This window comes from Microtus oregoni, unplaced genomic scaffold (assembly GCF_018167655.1).
Source record: "Microtus oregoni isolate MIOR12 unplaced genomic scaffold, Mior012 000012F_ref0000307, whole genome shotgun sequence".
NCBI classification, from domain to species: domain Eukaryota; kingdom Metazoa; phylum Chordata; class Mammalia; order Rodentia; family Cricetidae; genus Microtus; species Microtus oregoni.
This window is the reverse complement of record NW_024543071.1, coordinates 19,128,623-19,150,835: the sequence shown is the minus strand read 5'-3', so window position 1 is coordinate 19,150,835 and position 22,213 is coordinate 19,128,623. Positions and strand designations below refer to the sequence as shown.

General features: G+C 44.9%; 2 protein-coding genes across 5 annotated transcripts in view; one reads left to right on the top strand and one right to left on the bottom strand.

The window, feature by feature from the left end:
* The first annotated feature begins 1 nt into the window (after position 1).
* Zdhhc16 (zinc finger DHHC-type palmitoyltransferase 16) lies at positions 2-11,641 on the top strand. 3 transcript variants are annotated; one of them, XM_041662065.1, is made up of 12 exons: positions 2-173; positions 1,237-1,349; positions 5,049-5,296; positions 5,469-5,663; positions 5,811-5,899; positions 6,269-6,297; positions 7,029-7,162; positions 7,277-7,324; positions 8,121-8,206; positions 9,668-9,791; positions 9,971-10,041; positions 10,919-11,641. In XM_041662065.1, the coding sequence occupies exons 3-12, from the start codon at positions 5,054-5,056 to the stop codon at positions 11,031-11,033; spliced, it is 1,134 nt and encodes a 377-aa protein (XP_041517999.1). In that variant the 5' UTR covers positions 2-173; positions 1,237-1,349; positions 5,049-5,053; the 3' UTR covers positions 11,034-11,641. The 3 variants fall into 3 exon arrangements, with proteins under 3 accessions (XP_041517999.1, XP_041518000.1, XP_041518001.1); XM_041662066.1 differs by lacking the exon at positions 1,237-1,349; XM_041662067.1 differs by lacking the exon at positions 7,277-7,324.
* A 162-nt stretch (positions 11,642-11,803) lies between these two features.
* Positions 11,804-22,213, bottom strand: part of Mms19 (MMS19 homolog, cytosolic iron-sulfur assembly component) — a 38,644-nt gene continuing 28,234 nt past the window's right edge. For both annotated transcript variants that reach the window (XM_041661379.1, XM_041661380.1), the window contains 17 exons: positions 22,047-22,172; positions 21,779-21,860; positions 21,194-21,294; positions 20,943-21,092; positions 19,524-19,679; positions 17,917-18,016; positions 17,155-17,257; positions 16,942-17,010; positions 16,626-16,752; positions 15,543-15,643; positions 15,043-15,099; positions 14,344-14,530; positions 13,378-13,460; positions 13,126-13,290; positions 12,995-13,054; positions 12,271-12,371; positions 11,804-12,193 (listed from right to left, as the gene is read on the bottom strand). In XM_041661379.1, the coding sequence (XP_041517313.1) occupies positions 12,166-12,193; positions 12,271-12,371; positions 12,995-13,054; positions 13,126-13,290; positions 13,378-13,460; positions 14,344-14,530; positions 15,043-15,099; positions 15,543-15,643; positions 16,626-16,752; positions 16,942-17,010; positions 17,155-17,257; positions 17,917-18,016; positions 19,524-19,679; positions 20,943-21,092; positions 21,194-21,294; positions 21,779-21,860; positions 22,047-22,172 (1,796 nt within the window). In that variant the 3' untranslated portion in view covers positions 11,804-12,165. The remainder of the gene's footprint in view (positions 12,194-12,270; positions 12,372-12,994; positions 13,055-13,125; positions 13,291-13,377; positions 13,461-14,343; positions 14,531-15,042; positions 15,100-15,542; positions 15,644-16,625; positions 16,753-16,941; positions 17,011-17,154; positions 17,258-17,916; positions 18,017-19,523; positions 19,680-20,942; positions 21,093-21,193; positions 21,295-21,778; positions 21,861-22,046; positions 22,173-22,213) is intronic.

The window sequence follows — 22,213 nt, the reverse complement described above, 5'->3', positions numbered from 1 at the left end:
TGATGATGGGCGGGCGGCGGGATCCGGTCCGCTGGCTGCCGCTGTGGGCTGTGGGCCATGGTGGGTCAGCCTGAGATTGGCCCGGCTCGGATCCCGAGCTGGAGCCGAAGGCACTGAGCGGCAGGCAGGGCGACTGGACTGAATTTGGCTGATTGAGAATCTGGCTGGGGCAGGTAAGGACGAAGATGCAGCGCTTGCCTCCCACCCGAAGTGTCAGGTGTCCAGGCCTTTAAGTTCAAGTTCCTGTTCTCTTCATGCCCCGTCCTGCGTGACTGTGCCCTCCTGCGTCTGAGCGCACCTCAACCCTAGTCTGCCTCTCCAACTTGCCCATTTCACGGGTTTGGAGACTCAGATCCAGAGACAAGGTTTGACTTGTCCAAAGTCTCGAAGACAACCCAAGCCTAAGCCTATTTTTTTGACTTGATCCCATCATAGTTGGACTCCTCTGCTCTTGGAGACGACCTTTTTCTGGTTTTGTAAAACCACAGATTCTTCTCTTGCGGGCAGATACTTTAGAGGACGAGCCCCTCAACTGTGAAGGAGCAGCTCGACGTTAACATTACCGCTTCTTTTGCCTTCTTTTCGTTTTAGCTTGTTTGTCGGGAAAGAAGCCTCCATAAGTAGAATATTGTGCTCTATTGATGTTTTACATCAGCTTGAGGTGGCAGAGGTCAGGGGAGCAGCATTTTCTTGTGCAGATGAAATTTACCATGACTTTGATCGCGGTTTCATCTGCCGAAATTGGAATTTATTCCTTTCTCTCTTTCCCTCTCTGCCAATCCGGCTTCTTTGGGACACAGATGGTGATTTAGGGGAGGGCTGTTGTTTTTTGCTAGTCTCTAATCTGGTGGCAGATGGTCACTGTGGCCCGTTGGTACTACTGAGGGGGACACTGCTAATGGTTTGAAGGAAGTGTGCTTGCCCCTGAGGGCATCCATGCCCTCTTGCCACACTTAGGTTTGAAATATATGCCTTTTCTCTATTTCCTGAGGTAAAACTTCTGCTTCACTTTTGACCTATGGATGATATATTTCCTAGCATCGTCATTGTCCCCATGGCCCACTAGCTAAAGTGAGGAGAGGGGCCTGGCTTCACATTTTGTTCACTCAAATTTGATCAGCATCTGCAAGCTTTCAATTTCACATGTTTGGTTTCTGGTTTTATTGGCCCTATAAAATGTATTATTGTTCTTTGGTGCTATGATTCTAATAATGGTTCTATTTCTTTACTAATCAGAAAGAATGAGAGCAACAAATACTTTGATGTTATCGCCTTGGCAAGAGTGTCCTTGCTGGCTTCCATAGAGCTGACCAGCTTTGCGCCTCTCCAGGCCATTCATTCAACCACAGGTATTCACTGAATGCTTGTTGGGGCCAGGTATTAGTCTAAGGTGTTCATAAGCATCTGATTTAAACCTTGGCCACATTGTGTGAGTGTGTGTGTTTGAGTGTGTGAACATACATTTATATGTATAAAAAAATTAAAAGTTTGGGCCAGGTATGGTGCTGCATGCCTTTAATCCCAGCACGCGGGAGACAGAGACAGGTGGATCTCTGTAATTTCCAGGCCTGCCTGGTTTATAAAGCAAGTTCCAGGACAGCTATGGATGTTATGTAGAGAAACCCTGTCTTGAAAAAGATAAACAACAGCAAAAAAATTAAGGTTTAGAGAAAGAGGTTACTGGACTACTTAAGAAAAGAATTGAATCCTAAATAGGGTATACATAGAAGAGAATTGGTCATTCGAGCCTTTGAAGTAGGCATTTCGTTCAGAATAAAGAATGTAGGAGGTGACCGACAATCTGATTTAAAAAAATTTTTTTTAAAGATTTATTTCTTTATTATGTATACAGTGTTCTGCCTGCATGTATTCCTACACACCAGAAGAGGGCACCAGATCTCATTATAGATAGTTGTGTGCCACCATGTGGTTGCTGGGAATGGAACTCAGAACCTCTGGAAGAGCAGTCAGTGCTCTTAACCTCTGAGCCATCTCTCCAGCCCTGATTTATTTGTTTATTTATTTATTAAGACATAGTCTCCTGTCTCTCATGCTGGCCTCTAACTGGTTGTGTAGCCAAGGGTGATTTTGACCATCTGGTCCTCATGCCTCCAGGTGTACTTACACCACCATACTCAGTTTTAAGAATTTGTATTTTTACCGGGCGGTGGTGGCGCACGCCTTTAATCCCAGCACTCGGGATGCAGAGGCAGGCGGATCTCTGTGAGTTCGAGGCCAGCCTGGTCTACAAGAGTTAGTTCCAGGACAGGAACCAAAAGCTATGGAGAAACCCTGTCTTGAAAATTAAAAAAAAAAAAAAAAGATTTTGTATTTTTTGACAGGGCCTTACTATGTAGCTCTGACTGTCCTGGAACTCACTATGTAGATCAACCTGAGTAGTCTTCTGAGTGCTGGAATTGAAGGTATGCACCACCACGCTCAGCTTTTTGAGGATTTTTTTTTTTTTTGAAAAAGACTAACCATGATAGCTCTGAGGTGACATATAATTTGCATTTATTACAAATTAGGAAATTACCTGAGTTTTGCACAGTATCACTATAAAAAGCATTCCAGCAACTAGAGCACTCTCCATTACTTCTAAAAAGAGATGTGCAGTGGTACACTGCTGTGGGACAGCACACCATCTGCCTCTGCCTCCCAAGTGCTGGGATTAAAGGCATACACCACCACTGCCTGGCTTGTTTTTGTTTTTTTGAGACGGTTTCTCTGAGTGGCTCAGAAACTTGGCTTTGTAGAGCAGGCTGACCTCTGCCTCCTGATTGCTAGAATTAAAGGTATGCTCCACTACTGCCAACCCCAGTTTTTCTTTTCTACTTTTTCTGTTAATTCTTTCTGCATTTAGGAAGTGATGGAAAGGCTAGTTTCTTACCCTGGTGCAGTATCTATAGGTCTCTCCCCACTAAGCTTCAGTTTTCTTTTAGGCCTTTTTTTGGACGATTTCTTTTCACCTTTGGGTTTCCAAGCTTGTGAAAGGAGATAATTAGCTATTTTCTTTGAAAAGCCTTTTGCGGGGATGAACCAGGGTGCAAGCAGAGTCCATTACTCCAGTTACTGAACTGAAACCCATCTCCACAGCAGAGTGACCAGGTCCAGTTTCTGCTGGGTTGTGAGCTGCCTGTTAAATAAGTCAGTGGGGTTGCTGAAGACAAAGCAGTATTCCCTGTCCAACATTAAAACATTATTTTTATGCAGCTAATGAGACTATCATGGAAAGTCTATTGGAGTCTCTGTGTCCAGAGTTGTATTCATTGCTTGGGAAGAGTGCAGAGATGCAGGCACATTAAGAGGAACCATGGAGAGTGCTGAGGGCCAGTATGAAGTGCTTGGGAAACTTGGAGCTGTGAGCATCAGTCACAAAAATGGTGCTTAATCAGAGAAGACCTGGAAAAGCTCCCAAGGGGGCAGCTCCCTCCTACCACTTGTCTTGTGCTCTGAATACCTGAAGTTACCTTGGCTGCTATAACCCTGGGGTTAGGGCTGGGAGTGGAATTGGAGACAAAGTATCTTATGTCCTGCAAGTGGTGGCTGACTGTCTTAATAGGGAATGAGGAATCATATCCTCTGGTGGGCCTATAATCCCAGCCCAGATGGGAGTAGGAACACTGGGATAGGACCAGGAAAGTTCTAGATTCAGGATCTTGGGCATTACAGAGTAAGCAGGAGATCCTGGGATAACCCCCCCACTACCCGCTTCAACGCCTTGGTAAGATACAGTGGCAGCTGCTTTGCTTATATTGGTTAGCTTTACTCCGTGGTCTTTCTAGACAGGTATCTTCAAAACAAAACAAAAAACTCTGAGCTTAGCTGTTAAAGTATTTGCTCCTCAAGCATGGTGACCTAAGTTTGATCCCACAGAACTCATGTAAAAAGACCAGTGTGTCTGTCTCTAATCCTGGAGAGGCAGAGATAGGTGGACCCTGGAGCTTGAGTAGCTGAATTGGTGAGTTTCAGGTTTAGTCAAATACCCTGTCTCAAAAAAGAAGAGGTGTATATATGTGTCAGGGTTTGGTGCAGCGGGTCGTTGAAGGATTGGCTCAGCAGTTAAGAATACTTGCTGTGAGGGGAGGAGGTGGAAATTTTTAATAAAAAAAAAAAGAAGGGATGGAGACATGGCTCAGAGGTTAAGAGCACTGACTGCTCTTCCAGAGGTTCTGAGTTCCATTCCCAGCAACCACATGGTGGCTCACAACCATCTGTAATGAGATCTGGTGCCCTCTTCTGACCTGCAGACATCCATGCAGACAGAATGCTGTATACATAATAAATAAATAAATCTTTAAAAAAAAAAGAATACTTGCTGTTCGTCATTGTTATTACTATTATTATTTTGGTTTTTCAAGACAGGGTTTTTCTGTGTAAACCTAGCTGTCCTGGAGCTTGCCCAAAGACCCGGGTAGCTTTGAACTTAGATCGCCTGCTTCCTGAGTGCTGGGAGTAGGGGCACATGTCATCATGCCCAGTCAGACACTAGCTATTCTTGCAGAAGACTCAGCACTTCCTTGGCAATTTACCGCCATTTGTAACTTTAGCACCAGGGGATCTGACACTCTCTTCTGACCTCTGGGCACCAGGTACATACATGATACACATACATACATGCAGGCAAGCAATCATAAAAAAAAAAAAAAGTACGTGGAGAGTGACTAGGGAAGAAATGTTCGATGCCCACTTCTGGCCTCCACACATGTGCTGTACACACACAGGACTCCTCTGACTTGGCCAACTGTTTCTCCCTGTACTGAGGCCCCTCAGGTGTAAACTACCCGGGATTTGCTGCATGATCAGGTAGTATAATGTAAACACTACTTTTGTAGGCTGAGAACCTTCAGTCCCTACCTCCCATAATATGGTTGGAAAGTCTGTAGAAAAGTGACCTTTTTGTCTTTCCAAAGCTGATGACTAACCTAATAGTCTAATTTGGCCTTAGTTTTGAGAAGTCCTCTAAATTGATGCTTTGGGCCTTCTCATTAATGGAGTAGGATAGGACAAGGATCAGGCTGGATCCTTTTATTAGTATTTTCTCCTAGGAACCATGCGGGGCCAGCGGAGTCTGCTCTTGGGCCCAGCCCGCCTCTGCCTGCGTCTCCTTCTGCTCCTGGGTTATCGGCGTCGCTGTCCACCTCTGCTCCGGGGCCTGGTACAGCGCTGGCGTTATGGAAAGGTTTGCCTGCGCTCCCTGGTCTACAACTCCTTTGGAGGCAGTGACACTGCTATTGATGCTGCCTTTGAGCCTATCTACTGGCTGGTGGACAATGTAATCCGCTGGTTTGGAGTGGTGAGTGATGATGCCTAGGAAGCTCAGAGAAGGGGAAGTTTTGGGGGAAGAGGGTGTTTCTGATAGGCTCACATAAGCTTTGGAACCCAACCTTCCATGCCCAGGGAAGATCCTGAGTCTTGATGGGTATAGTTCTCTCATGTTGTCTTCTTGACCTCATTGGTGTTGGCAGGTGTTTGTGGTGCTGGTGATCGTGCTGACTGGATCCATTGTGGCCATTGCTTATCTGTGTGTCCTGCCCCTCATCCTTCGGACCTACTCAGTACCACGACTCTGCTGGCATTTCTTCTATAGCCACTGGAATCTGATCCTCATCGTCTTCCATTACTACCAGGCCATCACCACTCCTCCTGGATACCCACCCCAGGTAGGACCCCACAGGGACATGGGGAGGAGCAGAGTTGCACGCTATGGTAGCCAGTTCCATTAATGGGAGGGAGAGTGACTTGGAATCTTTTGAGACAGAAATTTTGTGGTCCTGTAGTGGTTAAGATGTTCTTTTCGATTTGCACAGGGCAGGAATGACATTGCTACCGTCTCCATCTGTAAGAAGTGCATTTACCCCAAACCAGCCCGAACACACCACTGCAGCATCTGTAATAGGTGAGTCTTGGCTTTGCTATAAACCTTATTTGAGTTCCTCTTGCTAGAACCCTAGGGCCAAACCTGGCTCTGGAATCAGTTAATTGTGTGTCAGAGTACCTATCACTGTGCTTCCCATCTGTTGACACCTAGTCTTCAGTATGATCCTGTGAGGGAGGCATTATTGCTGCTTGTACAAACTAGGTGACGAGATGTTTCCTTGTCACCTAGCCAATAAACAACAGAACTGGGTTTGAAGGAAGGCCTGGCTGTCATCAGAGTCTGTGCCCTTTCCACCTCAGCAGGATGCTGGTCCTAGTAGGAAAGCCTTGTCACTGACATCTCAAGATCCTTGGCCACCGTAACACAGCCTGTGTCCCTCCCTCACAGGTGTGTGCTGAAGATGGATCATCACTGCCGTATCCTTTTGCTCTCTTCAGCCCAAGACCCAGCCAGGACCGTCGGTTTTCCCCTCAGAACAGTCACTGCACAGGGTTCATAGGCACAAGCTCAAGACTTTCTAATTAGCATCAATCTCCAGAGAATACTGACTCATGAGAAGTTAGAAGAGGCATTGTTGGGGGCATAACATCTTTTTGGGTGGGGGAGCAGAATGTTTATAGGCTTCTAGAATGATCTTGTAGGAGAAAGGAATTTTCTGGAAGCTCTTTTTTTTAATATTTTACGGTGCACTGGTGTTTTGCCTACATATATGTCTGTGTGAAGGCATCAGATCTTGGAGTTACAGATGTGAGCTGCCATGTGGGTGCTGGGAATTGAATCCAGGTCCTCTGGTAGAGCAGTCAGTGTCTTTAACTGCTGAGCTCTCTCTCCAGCTCTCCTGGAAGGTCTTTTGTGGAGAATCAAAAGGGCCTCTGTGGCTGGAGGCGCCAGATACAATTGTGGGTCCCGTTTTGTCTTTTCATGCAGATGTCTGGCTAGCCTGAGTTAGGTTGAATATTTGCAGGTAGTTAAGATTCTTGGAATCTGAAAGCTCTGAAAAGCTTAGACAATTTTTACCTTAACCTTGGGAAACTGTCCTCTATTCTTGCCTTTGCTTGGGTGATGCCTTGAACTAAGGATGAGCTATAGGGGCTTGGACATCCCCAAATTATAGATTTGATCTTGTCCTTAATCATTCCTTTACCAGCCTGGCTAAACAACTGTGTGGGCCACTATAACCATCGCTACTTCTTCTCTTTCTGCTTTTTCATGACTCTGGGTTGTGTCTACTGTAGCTATGGAAGTTGGGACCTTTTCCGAGAGGCTTACGCTGCCATTGAGGTAAGCCCATGGTTAGGAAGAGAACGCAATAGAACAGAACAGAAACCTTTTCCCAATGATGGGGTTGTCCTAGTGGCCCAAGAGTATAACCAGCACTGTTTTCCGTCCCCTTAGAAAATGAAACAGCTTGACAAGAACAAACTACAGGCAATTGCCAACCAGGTGGGCAGTCTCCACACCACTGCCTCCTGCTGCTCAGGCCTGGGGATTTAAGAGTTATTTATGTGAAAGGGCCTGCAGGCTAGTTGCCAGACCAGGCCAGAAAGTTCTAAGGAAGCTGTCATGGTAAACTAAGTAGCCTGGGGGCAAACTGGAATTCTCTGGTATGGAAGTTTTAAGTAATCTATGGCATCATCACTTCTTTGGGCTGAGCTTAGCCTAGACTCTGCCTTCCTGATAGCCTGAGCAGCAAGGGGTCTATTAGTCTGTGTAATGGGGTTCCAGGGGACAGATACCATGCTAGGAGAGTAGCTTCAGGATCATTTCCCCTTCCCTATTCCTGTTAGGACCCCTTATTCTGTGAATCTGTGAACATCTGACTTGTATATAGCACTCCTGTTGCTTTTTCACAACCCCCTGCCGTTAGTCCATGTGAGGTATAGATCTATCTCTAGTGGATGTAGCCACAGAGCGAAGGGAATGTGGTTGGCTAGAAATAGGAGTGGCTTCCCCTGGAGTCCCGTTACTGCTGTCAACCCACAATTCAGCCCCTTTTGTGCTTTGCTATCTTGTCCAGACCTGCTCTACCCACTGTCTGTCTATGTGATGGTGCCACCGGGCTTGGTCCACTCATCTGGCTGCTGGTCTGATTTCCTCTGTGGCTTTAATCCCCATTTTTATCTGCCTAGTTTTATTAATTCCTGCCTGTAGGTGCTTGGGGCTCTGGTGACAGTTGCTGAAGACTGACAGAGCAAGGGAGCCAGGCTTTGCTGTTTTTTTTGTTTTTTTTTTTTTATAGACTTACCACCAGACACCACCACCCACCTTCTCCTTTCGAGAAAGAATAACTCACAAGAGTCTTGTCTACCTCTGGTTCCTGTGCAGGTACTTAACTCAGTTTTGATAGTTTTAAGGGAGGGAAACATAAGAAAACCTTTGTAGGTGCCCACACACAGGAAGGACTCATCTCTAAGTAACCTGCCATTGTCGTAGTCTAACTGAGGCTATCAAAGAGTTCTTTAGCATTGCAGGTTATTAATACAATCATTCTTGTTATGTATCAAGGTAAGTTAAGCTATTGTTTTTATTGATTCCTAACCACAAAACAAGTTAACTCTATTTACTGAGAAGGGAAATTGAAAACTCAAAGAAGGGATTTGTCCTATGATGTGCAGCTAGGATTTGCAGAGAATATGAATTTCTGCCAACCCCCATTCCAACCTCTTATGCTTATATGATCCTCTACTTTTTTTTTTTTTTTTTTTGGTTTATCATAACAGGGTTTCTCTATGTAGCCCTGGCTGTTCTGGGACTGGGTGGCCTCAAGACTCATTTAGATCTGCCTGTATCTGCCTCCCGCGTACTGGAATTAAAGGTGTACACCACCATGCCGGGCCCTCTATTTTATTCTTTTTTAAAATGTGCATTGTGCTGGGTGGTGGTGGTGCATGCCTTTAATCCCAGTACTCAGGAGGCAGAGGTAGGATATCTGTGAGTTTGAGGGTCCTCTGGAAGAGCAGGCAGTGCTCTTAACCGCTCAGCCATCTCTCCAGCCCTAACTTTTTTTTTCTTTATGTACATTGGTGTTTTGCCATGGGTGTCTTGTCCCATGGAACTAGAGTTACAGACAGTTGTAAGCTGCTATATGGGTGCACTCAGGTCCTCTGGAAGAGCAGTCTGTCCTCTTAACTGCTCAGCCATTTCTTCAGCTCCCTCCACCATTTTCTAAGTATGGACATTTTAAGGAACTCTACATTTTTCTCAGTGTACTTATTTTCCCATCTTCCTTTCTGTATACATTTTTTTAAACTTACTTTAACAGATCTTTTAAAAAAGATTTATTAATTTATGCTAGGTAGTGGTGGCGCATGCCTTTAATCCCAGCACTACTCAGGAGGCAGAGGCAGGTGGATCTCTTGTGAGTTTGAGGCCAACCTGGTCTACAAGAGCTAGTTCCAGGACAGGCTCCAAAGCTACAGAGAAACCCTGACCAGAAAAACCAAATAAATAAATAAGTGAATTGATTTATTATGTACACAATGTTCTGCTTGCATGTATGCCTGTAGGCCAGAAGAGGGCACCAGATCTCTTTACATATGGTTGTGAGCCACCCTGTAGTTGCTAGGAATTGGATTCAGGACCTGAGCCATCTTTTCAACCACACTAGATCTTTTTTTTTTTTTTTCCCCCCACACTAGATCTTTAAGAGGTAGAATACATGTTCACCTAGGCCATATATGAGGAGATAAGGGAAGTGAGGCAGAGGCTATGAGCTAGTCATAATCACAAGCTTGATTTCCCACTGTTTTCTAGCTTCTAATTTCTACCAATTTTTGCCTTTCTTAGTTCTGTGGCACTGGCTCTGGGTGCCCTAACCATATGGCATGCTGTTCTCATCAGTCGCGGTGAGACTAGCATTGAAAGGCATATCAACAAGAAGGAGAGACGTCGGTTACAGGCCAAGGGCAGAGTGAGTGGGGAAGAGGGGACCTGGGTGAGCAGGTGGGTAACTGGATCCTCATCTAATAAACAGTCCATAATCAGGGCTGACTAGACAAGTTCTATAAAGTCATAATTTAGCTCTAACCTATCTCCAAGATGAGATTAAGCAGATGAGGTTTGTAGAAATGTATTTTTTCTTGTCTCTAGGTATTTAGGAATCCTTACAACTATGGCTGCTTGGACAACTGGAAGGTGTTCCTAGGTGTGGACACAGGAAGGTAAAGACAGACAGCAGTGCTACGTAACAGCTTTGTGATGGGGAAGATGGTCCATACCCAGAAGCAGAGATTGTAATTGGGGTGAAGGTAAAGACAGTGCTGTGGAACCAAACTCCCATGACAGGGAAAATGGTCTGTCCACAGAAGCAGAGAATGTGGCTAGTGCCACTGAGGAATTTATAATTAGGTTTCATTCTCAGGAATAGGAATAGCTACCATTTTATTTGAACCACTGGGGCCTGAGGCTAAAACTGCAAATTTAAGGAAACATTTGCTATATGCATATTCTTATGTACATGCATGGTGCCTGTGAGGTCAGGAGAGGACAGTGGATAGATCCCCTGGGACTGAAACTGTAGCTGGTTATAGGCCGCTCTGTGGCTGTTAAGAATCAAACCCAGGTCCTCTGTAGGAACAAGAGCCATCTCTTCAGCCCTAGAACTGTGGTTTAAGAGCTCCTATTCAAGGCGACTACAGAAGAGTACTGAGAACACAGTTCTTAGGGAAGGGCACATAGGTAGGATGTAGTAGGCGCTAGTTATCTTTTGTTTGTTTGACAGTGTGAGAGACTGAGGTGACCGACCTACATGTTGCAGGGATCCAACAGTAATATGAGGCTAGCTCTATTCAGTCCAAGAAACAAGAGAAAACCATTTTTCAAACTGTAAATTATTAGGTCAAGCACAATTGTGCACATCTGTAATCCTAGCACTTGGAAGTCACAGGAGAGAGCATGCTCAAGATGGCTTTAGAGCCCCAGAGGATACAGTTCTCAGACAGAGATTAGAACTCTAATCATCTTCGTGTTTGATGTTTGCTTGGACATCCAACCAAGAACTTAGAACTAAAGGCATGTTTTCTTGGTCATTTCTCACAGGCACTGGCTGACCCGGGTGCTGTTACCTTCTAGTCACCTACCCCATGGGAATGGAATGAGCTGGGACCCTCCTCCCTGGGTGACTGCTCACTCAGCCTCTGTGATGGCTGTGTGAGCCACAACTTGAACATTGTTTGATGCTTGTTATGTCTCTTTCAAGAACTTCCAAGGGCAGCTTTTCTTGGAATCCATGACCATAAAGAGCCACTAGGCCTGCCTTAGAGTACTACTTAGGGACAACTCAAGAGCAATCTTCTGGCCATCTCAAAACAAGATACAGTTGGGTGGCGGCAGCACATGACTTTGATCCTAGCACCCGGGAGGCAGAGGCAGGTGGATTTCTGAGTTCCAGGCCAGCCTGGTCTACAGAGCAAGTTCCAGGACAGCCAACGCTACACAGAAAAACCCTGTCTTGATAAACCAAAAAAAAAAAAAAAAAAAAAGTGGAGAAATCCTATGACTGATGTCCCTTACTCAGGCAAACAAGTTTTAGCCCCAGACCAGGGGTCAGGGAACTAGCTACCTTATCCAATGCTGACTTTGATGTCCTCTAGGTCACAGCACTGGGGCTAGCCACCATCTCTCACTTTGGGAAAAGATTTTGTCAGGTATGTTGAAATTCTGGCTCCTGAATGGGACAAAAACAATAAGCCTATTGCCAAGGTCACTGCCATTTCTCACGTGCTGCAGAAGGAGTAAAAATAAAGGCATTTGATTTGTAAAGATGAATAGCTTCTGTGTTTGCCTTGGTGTTGGGGAGGTCTAGATAAAGAAGGCCTGCTAAGTTTGGTGTCTCCTTATTTTGAAGAGCTAGAGGCTCTCCAGAACTCTATGTGCTATGTATATGTAGAATAAAGGAAATACATATCAATCCACCCATTACCAAAAAAAAAAAAAAATCGTTTTATTCTCTGGCAAATGAACACACTTAAAACACCATCCCTGGCTCCCAAGGTCACACTCAATTGCATTCACCCTTCAGCAGGACAGCTCCCTTTTCCTGATATAGGGGAGCTCCAAAATCCAACATCTTTTCTTCAAATACAAGGCCCATTCAGTTTCTTCAACAATCCACTAGAAATCAGGACTCAAGTGTTTTGTCTTGCACAGCCATGCATGAGGGACCCAGCATCTGTACTACATCCATGGGGGAAGACAGGTCAGTGGTTTCCTTGCCTTGGAGGGTGGCTCAATAGTTAGTCCCTGCAGGTTAGATTGTCAGAAGGGGCTAGGCCAGGACCAAGGGTTCAGCTACCTGGGCTCCCCAGCAGAAACCTGTAGGCACAAATAATGTTGCAACATTACCTTGAGGTTTTCCTTGGTCCCACCACTTCCTTCAGTCTACAGCTTACCATTCTCCCCTCGCAGACACTGCTTCCTTGCGTACAAGTCTCTTCTTGTCATCCAGAGGCTTGGCTAAGGCCCGGATCACCTGGGATTTGTATGGCAGTAGCTGTGAAGTCAGAGGACATCATCTTAACTCTTGCTGGAATGAGAAATAGGAAATTCTGCTTCTCTGACACCTATAACTCACATCCTGATGGAAGTGAAATGTGACCCACATTTTTTAATATGTTTTTAATATATGGGTGTATCCCCTAAGACTGTTAAAAATGGTTGTGAGCTGCCATGTGGGTACTGGGAATCAAACCTGGGTACTCTAGAATAGTCAGTGCTCTTAAGTAATGAGCCATCTCTCAAGCTCTATGTCCCCCCTTTAATCTTAAAGTTTGAACACCAGCCTCACACATTAAATATATCCCATGTGCCTTATCCTTTAATGATTCTAAACTGATGGGAAGAGGCAGGATTACCAGTGTTACAAGGTGGTCAGGATTTACTGGATCCATTCTGAGTTCAAGATGTGTAGGGGAGTCTATGTTTATGTGTACGATGTATGTAGTTCTATCTTCTCACACAGAATTGGGTAGCTAAACTCACTTGAAAGCAAGTAAGTACTCAACCAGGTGTGGCAGTCCACACTTGTAACCCCAACACTGAAGTAGGATGATTATAGCAGGTCAGGCCAGCTTGGACAACAGCATTAAACAAGCATTTCTGACTCCCGAGACTTACCACAGGAGTGGGCAGGCGAGTGAGGGCATGCATACACTGCAGAGCAGCAATCCGGACAGCCTGGAACACAAATGAGGTCAGGGTAGACAAAAGGAGAAAGGTACTAAAGGATGTGCTGGGGCTCAACGCACCATTGAAGGACTGGAGCTGAGGGTCAGGAATTTGGTGACCAGAGTATCAACATGAAGACTCATGATTTGGGGTGCTTCCAGTAGAAGGGGCTGGAGACAGCTGAGAGTAGAAAGCTGGACCACGGAATCAGGGCAGGACAGTGCCTCCAGCAGCAAGGAAAGGAGCTAAGAAACAATGGAAATGGGATGTACATTATGGTCTTAGATCTTTATCTTCCCTCTCCCTTTCTGAGGGGTGATTGTAGAACTCACTGTGGGCAGCTCTGGTAAAAGCACAGGCTTGGGCAGCCTGTTGAGTACATGAGACAGACCCTTTAGATAGTTTGGCTTCACATCTGAGGGAAAAAGAAAAAGATGATGCTTAGGAAAAAAACTGGGGTTAGACATTCAGTTTGAGAATATCAGCCTATAATGAGTAGGGAGTGTGATAGCTGAAGGCAATAGTTACAGGGCTCAGCAGGCTGAGGCAGGGGGAGTTAAGGCCAGCCTGATCTACAGCATGAGACCTGTTTAAAGAGGGAGTTGAGGCCAGGGAAGATAAAGTGCTGTTTGTGAACGTGTAGACTTGAGTTCAAGTCCCACTGAACCTTATGTAAACAGGTTAAGTGTGGCAGGGAAATGTGCACATGTAATGCCAGCCTTGGGGGAGTGGACAGAGCACCTGGGGCTTGCTGGCTAGCCAATCTAAGCTGACTGAGAGATCTCTCAAAAATTAAAGTAGAACAGCTGGCAAGATAGCTTCTTAGGTAAAGGCTCTTGCCTGTATGACCCGAGCTCAATCCCTGGAACCCATCCGGCACAACTTTTACAAGTTGTTCTTTGATCCCTGAGCACATACACATAACAAACATGTAAACAATGGAAGAACATTCAGACCAGCAAGGTAATGGCACCTGCTGTTAAGCCTGACGATTTTGAGTTCAAACCTTGGGATCTACGTGGTGGAAAGACCTCCACAGACATATTGTGTAGTATGCAGTTAAAAAAAATGTAATAAAAGATAGCTGATGTTGACTTTTGGCTTCCACATGAACATGTTCGTTTTCTCTCTAAGATTCTTGAGCTCACAATAGCTCCGATGTACCCATCAAGGAAAAGAGATGAAAAGTGTGGCTTTGTAGGTGCAGATCACTCTGACGATAAAGCATCTGGATCTTAAATTACTGTAGAGACTGGCCAAGAAGATGTCCATGGATTTGGGGTTCAGCTTTCAGACACCTTGGGGAGCAGCATGGAAGCCTTGGACCAAAGCAGGCACATTGTCTGTGAAGAACCGCTGGCGGAACATAATCCGAACATCAGCATGGCCGGCACGAGTCAACACGTCAGTGCAGTCAGACATGAGTAGAGAGAAGCCATCGGCTGCTGCAGGGCCTAGTTCTGGATCACTGAGGAGGCCCATGAGCTGGTGGGACCAAAATAAATACATAAATAAAAAAGCCTTTGAGGTATGCTGGAAAGAAAACTCTTAAGTACCAAAAAGGATGAAAGCCTTATAAGAATAATAAACAAGGGGCTGGATAGGTGGACAGTGGTTGAAATCACTTACTGTTCATTTAGAGAACTTGGGTTCAGTTCCCAGCACCCACAAGGTGTCTTACAAACATTTATGCCCTATTTCCAGGGTATCTGGCTATGTCCTCTGCTCTCCTTGGGCAGCAGGCAAGCATGTGTACATATAAGCAAAATATATACATAATATATTTTTTCTTTTAAAACAGGTAGCTGTTTGCCCTGGTTGGAACTCTCTCTAGGCAGACCAGGCTGGCCTCATACTCAGAGATCTGCCTGCCTCTGCCTGAGTGCCTTGGGTAAAAGGCATGTGGTACCATGCCCAACAAAAATACTAGTAAGAGGGAAATGGGATCAAAAGGAGGTTCTTGTTTAGATTCCAGTTATGTATCAGGAAAGACTTACTCGGGTGGTAAGGCAGGTGCTGAGAGGATGGTATCTGAGGACTAAAGCCTTGGTTACCTGTAAGCAGAGAAAAGAGAAGTCAGGGTCTGACATTCAAACTCCTGAACTCCAAGCACACTTGTTACAAATGGTGGCTCAGGGGCTTTTGTAGTTTGAATGAGATGTCTCCCATAAGTCTTAGCCATTTGGATACTTGGTCCCCAGTTGGTGGCTGTTCAGAGAAGATTAGGTTTGGCTTTGCTGGAGAAGTATGTCATTGGGGCATGCTTTGAGATTTCAAGACTCAAGCCACAGCATCTTTCTCTGCCTCCTGATTTTGGATCAAGATGTGAGCCCACAGCAATTCCAGCTGTCATGCCTCTGACCCCAAGACCAGTTGTAAACCCAATTAATTACTTTTTTTATAAGGTATCTCAGTCATGGTATTTTAACACAACAGTAGAAGAGGGACAAACGTGAATATTTTGTCTATCTAACCAGCGTCTATGCTACCTCCTCACCCAGAGCAGCAGAGCAAAAGCCTGATTACGAGAAGATCCAGAGGCCAGGCCAGTCTCCACTGTGTCCATAGCAAGCTGGAGGAATTCATCCAACTGCTGCCCTAAGAAGAAAGATACATAATGTTAAAATGACAATGTAGTTTCTTCCTTTAATGACAAAGGATGTAAATCATTTACGAGCACAGTACTTGAGAAGCTATTAGAAAAAGACAATCAAAATGACAGAATGCCAGTAGCAGAGTCTGGTGCAGTACTCTCAATAGCAAGGTGCTGGTGCCTGAGGAGAGAGTTTCTACTCCAATAAAGACTTACACCACGGAGGCTAGAAAAGAAGGCTCAGCAGTTGAGAGAGTACTAGTTGCTCTTGCAGAAGACCAGCATATGTCTCCAAGAACCCACAAAGTAGTTCACAACCACATGTGACTTCAGTTCCAGGGGATCCAATGCCCTCCCATTTCCCTCCCCCTCCTCCCACCCTTCTCCCCCTCCTCCCACCCTTCTCCCCCTCCCCCCACTCCTCTCCCCATCCCTCTCCAGTCCAAAGAGCAGTCAGGGTTCCCTGCCCTGTGGTAAGTCCTAGGTCCTCCCCTCTCCATCCATTTCTAGGAAGGTGAACATCCAAACTGGCTATTAAGTATAGGTATGCATGTGTCTGTGTACACATGCTATATACGTCTGAGTGCAGGTAGTCCTGGAGTCTAGAAGAGGGTGTCATTATCTTTTGGAGCTAGACTTAGAGGCTGTTGTAAGATTTCTGACATAGCTGCTAAGAACTGATTCAGGAATCTAGTACATACTCCTAATTACTGAGCCATCTCTTCTGTTTCACAAACAAATCTATTTTTAAAAAATTATTCTTAATAGCACCATGATGGAATAAGATGGCAGAAGTGAGTTGAACGTGCTCCTTCTATTCTTGTTTTGAACCCTGAAATGCTCTGCCAAACTCTAGTCTCTGACAAGACTGTCAGAGGACAGTAACTGAAGCCATTATGAGTTCCTTTAAGGAGAACAAGAACTAAACGTGTAGATTTCATCACTAGGTGACAAAGAAAGGCTTCTATCCCAGGCCCAGCCTAGTACCTGGAGGGTGCTTGTTGAGGAGTCCTGCGAAGCACTTGGCGGCGGCAGTGGAAGAAAAGGGGCAGCTGTGGCAGCAGCTCTGCTCCAGAAGCTCCCGCATGAGTCGGTTCAGCTGAGGGATTTCCACCTATAGAAAACCTGGCCATGTAATGGACCCAGAAGACACTTGAACTCCAAGAAATACTCAATAGAAAGTGACATCAGAGATCAGCATGGGAAAGAACTTCTTTAAATGGGGGAAGCAAGAAAGCTTAGCCTGTGGCCAAGCTCAGCCCAAGGTCATCTGAGTTCCAGAGTCTCAAATGTGCCCACTTACATTTCGTGGCAGGGAGCAGACAAAAGCTGTAAGCAGTGCAACCAGTCGCCTCTGTGTAGAGGAGCCACTCTGTGAAGGAAGAAGAGCTCTGATGAGCCTGTCTTACTGGTAGTAGGCATGTATGTCCCTATGCCCGTCCCAGAATAGTCCTAAAGTTGAGTCTAAAGGATATAAACTCCAAGATTCAGACCATCAGAGCTATCAGATTATTACCTGGAATGGCTGGAATCGGCTTGGGAAGCTATTCTCAGGTAGAAAGGAGGTGTTGCCATCTAAGAAGAGGGGCACGATGCACATGACACTCTGGGAAGCTAGTCTGGAGACAGAGTACAGGGTGTCATTAAGAAGTTAGAGTATGTGCACATCTGTGTGCAGGTGCCATGGTTATCCACATATTCAACATGTTAATTTGGCACAATTATTTGCACAATCAAACCCTATCCTTTTAGCCTACAGTTTTATGAGGAGCTCAATGCATATTTTAAAAACAGTTCACTGGTGACCTCCAAAAACAAAACAAACAAAACCCATTGACCCCAGGACTGGAAAGATGGTTCTGTGGATAAGAGCACTTGTCTTTCCAGAAGACCCGAGTTTGGTTACCAGAACCCACATGGAGGCTAACAGTTGCAACTAAATTTCAAAGGACCAGACACCTGCATTCATCAGGCAACACATACACATTGTGCACACATATATATGCAGGCAAAACACTAACACACACGAAGCAAAAATAAACCTAAAAAATTCCCTAGCAACATAAATCACCAACAAAAATCACTAATCCCAAGGCTTACCCAACAGTCTGTGGTGTTTTTAAAAGGTCCTTCCTTTTCTTTTGTCATCAAACTTATAAAACAACTGCCTCCATACTTACATACAGGAACAAGAACAACTGAGAAAGCACCACCTGTGACTCCTGCCCAAGAATGTTTTCTCCATCCCTGAGGTTCAGGTCACTCATGTTATACTCACTCAGGGCTCAGGTGGGTAGTAGCAGTTCCAATGACAGATGCCAAGGCAGCCAAGACCTCATCCTCCAATAGCACTCTTCTCAGAACTGAGGATTCCTTCTCTGCAAAACCAAAACACCTATGCATAACAATCCATAGATCCATAAAGCCATTACTGGTTCAGAAACTCAAATCTGGCCTGGAGGTGGCGGCATATTCCCTTTATATGCCTTTAAACAGGCGAATCTCTGTGAGTTTGAGGCCAGCCTGGTCTACAGAGCAAGTTTCACAACAGCCAGGACTACACCCTGTCTCTCAAAGAAAAGACAAAATCCAAATTTGGGTCAAGACTGCCTATAATTAATATCAGCCTTAAAAGCCTGAAGCAGGAAGACTAAGGGCTTATGGTCAAGCCTGAGCTAAACAGTGAGACTAGCAAGGAAGGAGGAAGGAATTCAAAGTAGTTCTTGTCCACCTCATAACAGGCTAACTCTGGAGTATTCTTTCTAAAAAATTTATTTTTAATTAAATTATGTATATATGTATTATGTGTGCACGTGCTGGGGGTAGGGGAGCTATGCACATGAATGCAGGTGTCCTCAGAGTCCAGAAGAGAGTATGGGATCCCCTGGAGCTAGAGTGACAGGTAGTTATGAGCCACCTAAGTTTGGGAACTACTGAGCTATCTCTCTAGCCCCTAATATTTCAGGGTTCCCTACCACCTTTGGAGACTGGGTATCATTATGTAGCATTAGCTAGCCTGGAACTTGCTATGTAGACCAGGCTAGCTTCAAATTTACTCACAGAGATCCACTTGACTTTGCCTCTTGAGTGCTAGAATTAAAGGCATGGACCACCATGCTTTTTTGGGAAAAGGGTCTCATGTAGCCCAGGCTATCCCTGAACTCCTAATCCTCCTGCTTTTACTTTCCATTGGGATTATAGGAGTACTCCACCACACCTGGTAAAAAGCCAATTAAGTCAATATATTCTGCAGAAAAGTTAGTGTTTAAAATCTTGCAGTGAGGCAGAAGTGGTACTGGTCTAAATTAGGGGCGTAAGACAAGTGTGCACTGGGCTTACACTAGTCAACAGTAGAAAATGAGACCGGCTAAAAGGGGCAGTCCTGACACTAAGTAGAAACGCCAGTCTTCTAAAAATTTTCAAGACATATGCTTATCTTTATGGGGTCTTATTTATAGCAACTATCATACAATGAGCACTGCTGTCATACAGTACCTTTAATCCTTACCAATGACGCTGTGATCGTGTAATATATGTGGTTCTATGTATAACGTATACATATATATGCACATGTTAGAACATAAACACATAAATGTTACACACACACACGAGAACGATAAGTTTGCGAGCTGAACATAAAACCCAACCAGGCCCACTAGACTCCAGAGTTCAATCCTAATCAACTAGTAGCACAGCACTTAAAACGTGCATCCCTTTTATTGCTGCCATCACCACTGGATTCTGGTTACTGTCTCTGGTCATCCTTGTCTTAAGTGGGATGTACTTGACAGTACAACAGGCAGTGCCAGTAATACCCAGGGGTGCTGGTGCTGTCTAACGCAAGGAGAAAGCCAACTTCCTAGAATATGAAGCACAGAAAATTACCTGGCATGGAAGCCTGGACAGCCAAACCAAACAGGCAGGGCACAGCTGTCTCGTGGAAATACCAGTAGCTCTCAGGGTCCTGCTGGCATTTTTCTGCCACTTGCTGGAGACTTTGACAGATAGCAGTAATTTCACTGGGTTCTGTAACCATATTCCCTGCATGGAGAGAAAAGTCATATTCTTTATAGGGTTTTTCTCTCAAGCACTTCCAGGTATTTTCTTTAAAAAAAAAAAAAATGCCTATAGGTGTTTTGCCTGTACATCTGTCTATATAGCACATGCAGGCTTAGTGCCCACAGAAGCCGGAAGAGGACATCAGGGTTCCTTTTGACTGGAGTGAGCTGCCACGTGGGTGCTGGGAATTGAATCAAGGTCCTCTGGAAGGGTCATCCAAGGACAATCTTGCATTTCTGATCTTCCTGCCTCTACCTCCTAGTGTTGGTTTACAGGTAGGTAAGATAATGCCTAATTTGATGCAGGGCTGTGGATGCCAACTAGTATTTCATACACCCTAGGTAAGTGCTCTACCAACTAAGCTATATCCCCAGTTCACGGTGCAACTTTCGTACATACAGATAAAATAACAGGATCTCTAAAAAAAGAATTCCTGAGTCAAAGAACATGTATATGTGTAATTCAAGAAGAATAGTTCATTCACTGTTTAAAGACAGTGAGATTGACTGGGTTAGACTGAGCTTTTTCTTTCATTTCATTTATTTTTAAGTTAATCATGTCCACAAGAAATAAAAATATTTCATGTTTCAAATATTGGGTACCAGAGCCTAGAAAGAAAATGAAAGTGAGAACAGAGAGAGGACATATTGGATGCCACGCTGGATCGGAAGAGCTTTTGGTGGGTGTGTGCACATGGATAGTTGTGGGTGTCTTCTGTGATCACAGTCCACTTTATTTTTGAGTGAGGATCCTTCTGTCTCTAATTCCTCAGAGTTGAGACTAAGGCCAGTGTGCCTGGCTTCTTATGTAGGTGCCAGGATAGAACCTTAGGTCTTTGTGCTTGTGAGGAAAGCACTTTACTGACCAAACCATCTCCCCAGGCCCAGGAGACATGACCCCTAATGCTCAACAGGGGAACTATGGATGACAAGTTTCTTGAATATTGCAAAGTACTAGTAGACATGACTCTGAACACTTCTGAGACACAAAATGGGCAGATATCTAAGTTCATAGATACATCACTTTTTTTCTTCTGGTGTATGTGTATAGAAATGTCATCCTGTACAATCATAAATATATAATCCACGTACTGTATTACTATTCTAATATTATTATAGTTACTAGGTATTGATTTTTAAAGAGCTTACCAAGCCACTGCTATGTACAACAACTACAATTACAACTTTACAGTCCCTAGCCCAAGGTTCCATTTAGCCCTGCCCCTTGTTGGTAACTGGTAGCTACCTTTGTTTGCTTGACAGAGATGCTGCAGCAGCAGAGGCAGTGTCTCCCTGACAATGCTGGGATGTGTTGAAATGGCTGACAAAGCTTGCAGACAGTAGAAATGCCGAGAACTTTCCATAAGACCATCTTCTCTAGCCACATCTGACTCACCTAAAGCAATTGGTGAGATAAGTTTTCACTGTGTGATGGTGTAAAGGCCTTCTTCAGAAAGCCCCGCTGGCAAGGGTTGGGACACGGATTAGCACATATACCTTTATGTAGCTCCTTAGCAAGCTTGGGTAGCAGGTGGCTGCTGAAGGCTCCAGGATAGAGTGTGGTCAGAGTTCCAGATGCCTCCAGTGCTGCCACCCGACTGGAGACAAAGAAGAGTATTAGCTGAGCCTTGGCCCATCATTCTTTTCCCAAGGCCCGCCAGCAGGAAGAATGGGCTCTCATGGCTACCTTGCTGAAAAGCAAGACCCAAGTCCTACAAAACATAATTGGATAAGTCTTCTTTTATGTGTGTGTGTGTATAGTTGTTTTTTTCAAGAGAGGGTTTTTCTGTGTAGCCCTAGCTGTCCTGGAACTCACTATGTAGACCAGGTTGAACACAAACTTACAGAGACTTGCCTGCCTCTGCCTTCCAAGTGCTGGAATTAAAGGTGTGTGCCACCACTGCCTGGCTGGATAGGTCTTCTAATGACCAAGAAGAGAGAGTAGTCCTACATCTTTCCACGCACTCAGTAATAATAATAACAACAGAGCATAGAACTCTGGTTCTTGCTGCAGCAGCTGCTGCTGCTGATAAAAAAAGGCAGGAAAAAACATTGCTCTTCCTCACTGCTTTAGATTCTCACCAACTCTGGGAATCTTCCTCCAGGAAGCTCAATCGGTACAGGTGACCTACTGCCAGCTCCAAGTCCCCAGAAGACAGAAGATCTGTATTTACAAAGAACACAAGCTTCAGCTTTCCTTCCTTGCAGCTACAACCCCTCTGAAATCCTATCAGAAATTCACATCATCTAGTGCTGCAATGATAATGAGGAAAGCACTGCTCTTCACTTAAGACAGATAACACAAGACGGGATCAATACACTCCCTTATCTTTTCTCATTCAAGACATACCTGGCTGAGAACCTAAAACTGTGAGTGTCCGGATGCCAACAAGCTGAAGCTGGGTGCTGGGGTCTGTTAGAGCCATGAATATCAATGAACACAGCTGGTCCTTGAAGCTAGTCAGAGGCCTTTCATCTAGGAAAAATAGAGGCCAGGTCAGAGGGCTTATGGCCTAT

What these genes read in the sequence shown, in the direction of transcription:
- Zdhhc16 (XM_041662066.1), top strand. Translation starts at nt 5,054, where the DNA reads ATGCGGGGCCAGCGGAGTCTGCTCTTGGGCCCAGCCCGCCTCTGCCTG. An exon ending in TAATCCGCTGGTTTGGAGTG is followed by an intron (nt 5,297 to 5,468) that starts GTGAGTGATGAT and finishes TGGTGTTGGCAG; the next exon opens with GTGTTTGTGGTGCTGGTGAT. An exon ending in GAAGATGGATCATCACTGCC is followed by an intron (nt 6,298 to 7,028) that starts GTATCCTTTTGC and finishes TTCCTTTACCAG; the next exon opens with CCTGGCTAAACAACTGTGTG.